The following is an 8095-nucleotide window of genomic DNA, read 5'->3' on the forward strand; positions in this document are numbered from 1 at the left end:
CAGGAAACTATTCTTTTTTTTTTTTTTTTTAAGATTTTATTTATTTATTTGAGAGAGAATGAGAGAGAAAGAGAGCATGAGAGGGGGGAGGGTCAGAGGGAGAAGCAGACTCCCTGCTGACCAGGGAGCCCGATGCGGGACTCGATCCCAGGACCCTGGGATCATGACCTGAGCCGAAGGCAGTCGCTTAACCAACTGAGCCACCCAGGCGCCCCCAGGAAACTATTCTTAATCCAAGGCCATGAAGATTTACATTTATGTTTTCTTCTAAGAGTTTTCCATGTAAGTCTGATCCATTTCCAGTAATTTCTGTATATGCTATGAGGCAGCAGTATACAAGCAACTTTTACTAATGGTTTTCATCTTAATAATGTAAAACTTCTAAACAGATTCAGATTCCAGAAGTCCTTCTTAGCTCTTGAAAGACATGTTATATTGTTCACTATCTACTTTTCTGTAAGTGAGAAAAGTATTTATCAACTCCTTTTTCACTTTGTGAGAGCTCAGTAATTTCTGAAGTTTTATTTTATACTTTACTCCTTCCTTTTCTTAGTCCTACTATAATATCAAGAAAATTGATATTTCTTCTGAGCACAACTTTTGTCATTATAAATTAAGTACTGTGGTACAATTTTAAAGTATTAAGTAGGTCTCCATAAAACTAATTTCATCTCTTTACATTTTCCATATTTGCTACTTCAAATTCTTATCAGAATGTTTTCAATCTTGTTTCAAGATTTTTTGAAATCTTAAACTTTTCTAATTATTTTTCAGTCTGTGGGTGGGGAGAAATTAAAACTCAGAGCAAATTAATTCAGTTTCTCCCTTACCTACCTTATATTACTCTCTATTTCTCAGTCTTCCCAGTAAACTACCAAAACAATTACCCACTTTTTTTTTTTTTTTAAGCTTGGATTCTAATCTCAAATCCACCAACCTCCCAACTCTGGCTATTTCCCAGTTAACACCTCAATCCCTAAACCATGAAACTCTGCAAGGGTTGTTTTCAATTGCTCACTAAGACATCCCCCACCTTAGGGAAAAAAAAAAAATTACTTGGATGTCTCTAATACTCTGGAGCCATGTGATGTACTCCTACCAGAGGATTTACTGTATTTCTCATCCCCATACTTCCTCCACCCAATCTTATCCTTGGATTTCCACTGATTAGTATTTTCAAGCTTGCCTATCTTAGCCCATGTAGCTCCCCCTTCTGTACTGGGGTAAACACTTGTATTACCAAAAGTCATTACTCTTTATCTTTGAAGAGTAGAATAAGAAGAAATTACTTGATTCAGAAACTCTCAAGATTCCTAAAGGATCAGAGATCATTTCTCATTGTTCTACAAGCACTTAATCAGGCAGCATCCAGACAAAAGGTAAGGTGTAACTATTCTTTCCAACAGTTTGCTTGTATTTTACAAACCTAATCTTCCAAATAATAGTTATGCTGGGGCTAGAGGTTCACAATCAAGTTTACTTATAAACCAAGAAGTTTCTTTGGTTTGATTTCAGTAAAAACAAAAAACAGTATAAATAGTTTAAAACAAAAAAAGGAAGACTTTGCAACTGCATTTTTTGGTTAACTTCTAAGATGAGAATTCTGAAATAACTCCTTACTTCCTTTCCTGGGAATTAGAGCCATTATATTCACATTTAAGTACTGTGTGTATGTATATATGTAAACATTATATATTTGCATGTATGTATGTATAAACATTTCCTAAGCCATGTTTCTGTTTGAATAATGTATGCTTTTATTGTTACAAAGTATTTTTACTTGATGGACTTTTTTGAGCTGAATCATTTCCTTTTTTTTTTAAAGATTTTATTTATTTGACAGAGAGAGACACAGCGAGAGAAGGAAAACAAGCAGGGGGAGTGGGAGGGGGAGTGGGAGAGGGAGAAGCAGGCTCCCCGCGGAGCAGGGAGCCCGATGCGATGCTCAATGCGGGGCTCGATGAGGGGCTCGATCCCAGGACCCTGGGATCACGACCCGAGCCGAAGGCAGACACTTAACGGCTGAGCCACCCAGGTGCCCCTGAATCATTTCCTTTTTCTCAAAAAGGACAGCTAACACCTCAGAACAAGGCAAAAAGCATTTCCCTTTAAATATTTGAACTTTTCATTCTAAAAATAATTTGAGAATTATTTCTACCCCACCCAACTGTCGAAGAAACAAGAATAACAACTAAGATTACTAATGCTTTAATTTTTACTCAGAAGACTACCATAACCTTAATGCAGCCTGGTTATTGAACAGGAGATGATTTCTGTGTAAACTTCGTTTTGATTTCATTAATTTAGGATTTTTATGTTTGATCTATGAGATTTTGATACTATTATTTTCAAAGCCTTAGTATCCTTTTTAGTATTTTTCATAATTAAACTTATTTACTAGTGATAATAAATAAAAGAAACAAATTTTTCATTTCCTTAAGTTCACCTCAAACATCATTTTCACTGCCTATCTTTAGAAATATCCCTAAAGAATATTGCTATAAAAGAATTCAATAATTATATATCAAATAATTATGTGCCATGATAGAGGTGTTAGTTAATGATATGGCAGTAATCATTTTGTAGTACATAAGCATATCAAATCAACATGCATATCTTTTTTTTTTTTTTAAAAGATTTTATTTATTTATTTGAGAGAGAGAGAATGAGAGAGAGCACATGAGAGAGGGGAGGGTCAGAGGGAGAAGCAGACTCCCTGCCGAGCAGGGAGCCCGATGCAGGACTCGATCCAGGGACTCCAGGATCATGACCTGAGCCGAAGGCAGTCGCTTAACCAACTGAGCCACCCAGGCGCCCAACATGTATATCTTAAACCTACACAGTATGTCAATTATATCTAAGTAAAGTGGGAAATAAAACAAACAAAAAAACAAAACAAAAAAAGAATGTATCATAATAAATGCCAAGGTTTTCTCAAAATCCAAAATGCCAAATATTGCATCAGGACATGGAAATTAAGATTCTTCCAGATATATGATTTCTTTATCTATGGACCTAATTTCCTCTATCAAAACTGGTTTATAGTTGTCACTCTCTTCTTCTCTTTCACAAACATGATTTATGAGGTAGAAATCAGTATGGTAATTTAGAAGTGTCTAAGGCAGTGTGGTCCAATAGGTTATGCATCTGTGCTGTGCAATTTGGTAGCCATTAGCCGCACATATCTACTGAACACCTGAAATGTGATATGGCAACTGAAGAAGTGATTTAGTAATTTTACCTACTCTTAATGAATATTAATTTACAGAGTGGCATGTGGTTAGTGGCCACTATGTTAAACAGTACATGTTCAAGGTATTGAAATTATTGAATATTTTCATTTACAAATACTTTTGAAACGGAGAAAAGCAGTTTCTTTAACAAAAGCTATAAACAAAGATTAGACAACCAGGATTTTATAGGAATGCCTGTTATCTTAATATGAATCTTTTTTTCTACCACCGTAAAAAAATAATAAAGTCCTGTTTTTCACACGGCACAGCATGTCATCTCTTAAGTGCATACAACCTATGAAAAACAACACTCGTATAGCCTGCCCTAAAAGACAACTGAACGATCATTAGTTACATATATGAATTAAAACAAAGAAATAAAATGTGGAAAGAGTAAGAATGCTATAGAAATTTCATAGTTAGATTTTCCTTCAAATTAACTGCTCAGAGAAAAGTCTGTGGAAAGAATGAAATTTCAGGTATTGAAAGTGTAAGAAACAGAAATGACTCAGAGAAAAGATATTCTAGGCATAATGTGAAGCCTCAAAAGATAAACCAAAGTAGATGTCTGTTTAGCTGACGAATGGCATTTTCCTGAGAAGATAGTGGATTTACCTGAACAGTACAAAAAAGACGAAATAAAATAGTTGAAGACTTTAGAAGGGAATTAATCTTCGTTCTATTTTTATTTCTAATCTTTAGGTGATTGTTTTAAATACATATTTGAAAATCAAAAGGATGTTTAAACCTGGTTGTTTTGAAGTCTCTCAGAGCTGTAGAGATGTATTCAGATAAATGTTTTTCCATGAGTGCTACTCTGATCCAGGCTCTACCCTAAAAGGAAGAAGAAAGAATCAAATGTGAAAAATAATTACAAGTTAAAAATATATTTTGCCCAGTGAGTCATCAAAAATATAAGCATTTTAATATGTAAAGAACAACTCAGTCAAAATATACATTTGATAAAGGCTAAAAAATATTTAAGTAGGTAAGAATGGGTAAATTTTGATTACATATAGTATACCTTTGTTCTCTAGAGATATAGGATACAGTATATCATACTAACTTTCTATCCTCTGAAGGGACATAACTATTAATATTGGATCAGAGACTTCTTTTCATAACTCTCTGCCTCAATGCCCAAATCAACATGCTAATTAAAATGAGTCTCCTTATAAAACATGAACAGAGTCTATTCTCTTTTAAAAAAGATATCACTGTCACACCACTTGTTTAAGAAAATTTCCCACCTATCCTTCCAGAGGGAGGTTTTAGATAACTAATAATGAACCAAATTTCATTATTTATCATGCATCCAAAATCATGAATTACCGAGTTTGCACCCAGGACATTCTAAAAACTATTACTGAATATTAAGCCAAAAAAAAAAAAAACGCACAGCAAAATTACTCAGAACCAATTTCTAGCAGAAAATCACAGAAAAAGACAATTCTGACTAAATGTGAATAATTTTATTTTATTTTTGAAAGGGGTAATATCATTCAATAGTTGAGAACAGCCAGTTATTTATTTTTTTTAATAATCCAAAGCATTTCTCCTGGACTCTTTGTTTAGAATGAAAGAAAATAAGAGGTCATATTTGTAATGAGAATTTTTTAATTCGATTACTTTCATTTTCACTCAGCCCTCCCACAAATCTCCAGAAAATCCATGAAGATCAATGAGACAGAGAATCAAAACACTGCAATGACAGTTGAGAATAAAGGTGACACTAATCAATATATATGATGGTTGACTACCCATATGGAGAAAAAAAGCATTCTTTAGAAATATCTACAACTTTAGTGAATTCACCAAACTTCCGGGTAGGAAGGATCAAAAAGCAGTCAATCTATAGACAGTGGTAAAACCTGACCAACTAGAAGCAGCAGTACTGTTGGGAAATAAAGGAATGATATGGGTGTGATTAGCATGGCAATTTGCCCATCAAGCTCAAAACCCCTTTTAGCCTGCACAGTGTTCAGTCCGTTGTTTTCTGCAGAATAAGCCTTGAGGAACCTACAATTAGCTGTAGCTGACCTAACAGGAAGGAAGAGGCAAGCCACTGGTCAGCAATCCCAAGTTTCTCTCTTGAAATTTCCTTTGAAAGACAAGGAGGCTGGTAGTAGTAGCTTGAATCAAAAGGCTAAGATTTCACCAGAGCAGAAGCTGGGAGAGTTGCTCTCCAGAGAAAGTTAGACACACGAGACTGTGCTATTGCTAGATAAGAAATGTGGGGAAAGCCCTGCTTCCTGATTTATTAATTTCAATCCATGCAAAACTGGGCTGTACTTAATTCCTGTCCTTGGATGTTTGTGGAATTCTCTATTATATTATAATAATACACTGCGCTAATTTTAACAGTTTCTTTTCTTTCAACAAAAGAACTTTTACTAGAACAGAAGATAAACAGACTTATAAATGTTGGGGCCATGAAGTGGGGAAGTCGAAAAACCAGGTTTAAGATTTTAGACTTTATCAAAGTTGGATAACGGTGAACCACTTAAGGTTTTTTTTTTTTTCCTCCAGGGACACAAATATTCATTTCTTTGTCACTGAAAGTTTTTGAAAAATAAATAAATAAATAAATAAATAAATGCAGTTAACACTTCTGAAGGCTGTAATTAATATATGCTTGGCCCTGTTTTAAGATAACATTAAAATATTTATATACATTAGGATATTTAATCTTCCCAGGGTGCCTGGGTGGCTCAGTCAGTTAAGTGTCCAACTCTTGATTTCACCCCAGCTCAGGTCAGGATCTCAGGGTTGTAAGATCAAGCCCCGTTTGGGCCCCATGCTCATCGGGGAGTCTGCTTGAGATTCTCACTCTCTTCTACCCCTCCCCCTGCTCACGTTCTCTCTCTCAAGTAAATAAATCTTTAAGAAGAAAGATATTTAATCTTCCCAAGAATTGTGTGAGTTAGGTTACAATACTATCCCTACTCATCTCTACAAAGAAACAAAAAAATAGACAAATCAAGAAGATAGGAAACATCTCACCACCAAACCAACCAACCTAATTGAATAAAAGCCTATATACTCTACCTTCCCTCCTGTTTCAGGGGATGAACTGTAATCATTTAAGAGAACAAAAAGACAAATTACAGAGTAGGCAAAGATATCTGCATTACATGCATCTGACAAAAGACTCATTTATGAAATAGAAATAATTCTTACAAATCCATAAGAATAAATTAAAAACGGGGCCTGCAAGGGGAAGACTTCAACTACAGATTCAACTCCTTTAGTAGATATCAGGATATTCAGATGTTTTCTTCCTTTTTATGTTAGTTTTATGATTTTTTTCAAAGAATTTGCCCATTTAATAAGTTTAAAATTTATAGGTATGAAGTTATTCATAATATCCTTCTAGAATTTTTAATGCCTGTAGGGTCTATGGGGTTCATTGGCCTCTTCTTTATTCCTGATGCTGGTAATTTATAATCTCTCTTTTTCTCTTTATGAATAGTCTTGCTAGAAGCTTATCAATTGTATTAATCTTTTTAAAACCACCAAGTTTTTGTTTAGTTGATTTTCTTCTAGTGTACATTTTTTTCATTTAATTCAATTTTTGCTCTTCATTTCTTTCCTTCTTTTTCAGTATATTATTTTTTAATAGCTTTTCAGATGAAAACTTTGATCACTGATTTTTAGCCTTTAGTCTTTCATATACATGAGAGCCTATATTTAAACCTATTCTCCTCTAAGCACAAGTTTTTACATGTTATATTTTCATTTTCACTACTTTCCACGTATTTTTTCAATTTCAAGTGTAATTTCTTCTTTCATCCATGAGTTATTCAGAAGTCCGTCTCAATGCTGACTCACCTAAGCATTTTCTAGTTATCTTTTTGTTATTAATTACAGCTTAATTCCATTGTGGTTAGAGAACACACTTTAGATTACTTCAATCTGAAATTCACAGAGATGAATTGTAACTCAGCCAATGATCAATTTTTGTGTAGGTTCTATGTTTGGTATGAATTAATATTTTATAGTTTTCTGTTTACACTTTATTATATACTCCAGTTCTCTGGTACTACTAGTCCTTATTTATATTTTCTACTACAATTATTAAAAGTTCATTACCTGCCTCTCCCATAGGTCTGTTCTAATTGTCTTTTTTATATTTCTTAGTTTTGGTCATTTGATATTGTTTCCTGATATGTGTGGTGGTTTCTGATCCAATATTGTACACTGCATATAAAAGTTTGTAGCTGCACTAATGCTATCTTTCCTTTGAATAGATTTATTTTTCTTCAAGTAGGCAAGGAGTGTACTTGAAAATCACTTTGCACTATTTAAGGACACCACTTTTAGGCCTTTTTTGGGCTGGTCTTCATCTGAATTTCCCTTACTCCCCAGGTGGAGCCTTTCTGGGATCTCAAATAAAAGCCTAGAGTATTTTACAGGGCCCTGCCAACTGGTTTGGCCTTGAACTCTAACCTCTGTCTCCAGAATAAGACTGTGAAATCTTTAATCAGCTTTTTTCGCCTCCTACCTGCTGCTTTCAGCTTGGTTTATGAAACTTCTGCTCTGTGCTTAAGGTAGCTAGGAGTTGGCAAACAGCTCACAGGAAAAACTGCATGTCTAACCTCAGACACATATGTCTGCGGCTCTCTCAATATTTTAAGTCCTGGTTTCACTGGCAGTTCCCAGCTCCCACTTCTGTTTCTCTAGCTCAGGGAAACTAAAAGAGCCTCCAGAACTCTCTGAGTAGCCTCTATACCGATGATGTGAACAGACAAATGCCCTTAGGCTAAAAGCCAAGATGAATGTGGGGCTACCTCAACTACCATCCTTCTCTCCAGCACTGTGGCCACTGCAGTCCTCCTGACTTGGTTGTTCTATTAGGTCTT

At 34.8% G+C, this 8095-nt stretch overlaps 1 protein-coding gene across 1 annotated transcript in view; it reads right to left on the bottom strand.

Moving 5' to 3' along the window:
* Positions 1 to 8095, bottom strand: part of RUNDC3B (RUN domain containing 3B) — a 114664-nt gene that overhangs the window by 61206 nt on the left and 45363 nt on the right. Inside the window, exon 4 of the mRNA XM_081799700.1 lies at positions 3982 to 4067. Within this exon, the coding sequence (XP_081655826.1) occupies positions 3982 to 4067 (86 nt within the window). The remainder of the gene's footprint in view (positions 1 to 3981; positions 4068 to 8095) is intronic.

Source organism: Leptonychotes weddellii, chromosome 12, assembly GCF_054177405.1.
Source record: "Leptonychotes weddellii isolate Sample4059 chromosome 12, ASM5417740v2, whole genome shotgun sequence".
Taxonomy (NCBI): domain Eukaryota; kingdom Metazoa; phylum Chordata; class Mammalia; order Carnivora; family Phocidae; genus Leptonychotes; species Leptonychotes weddellii.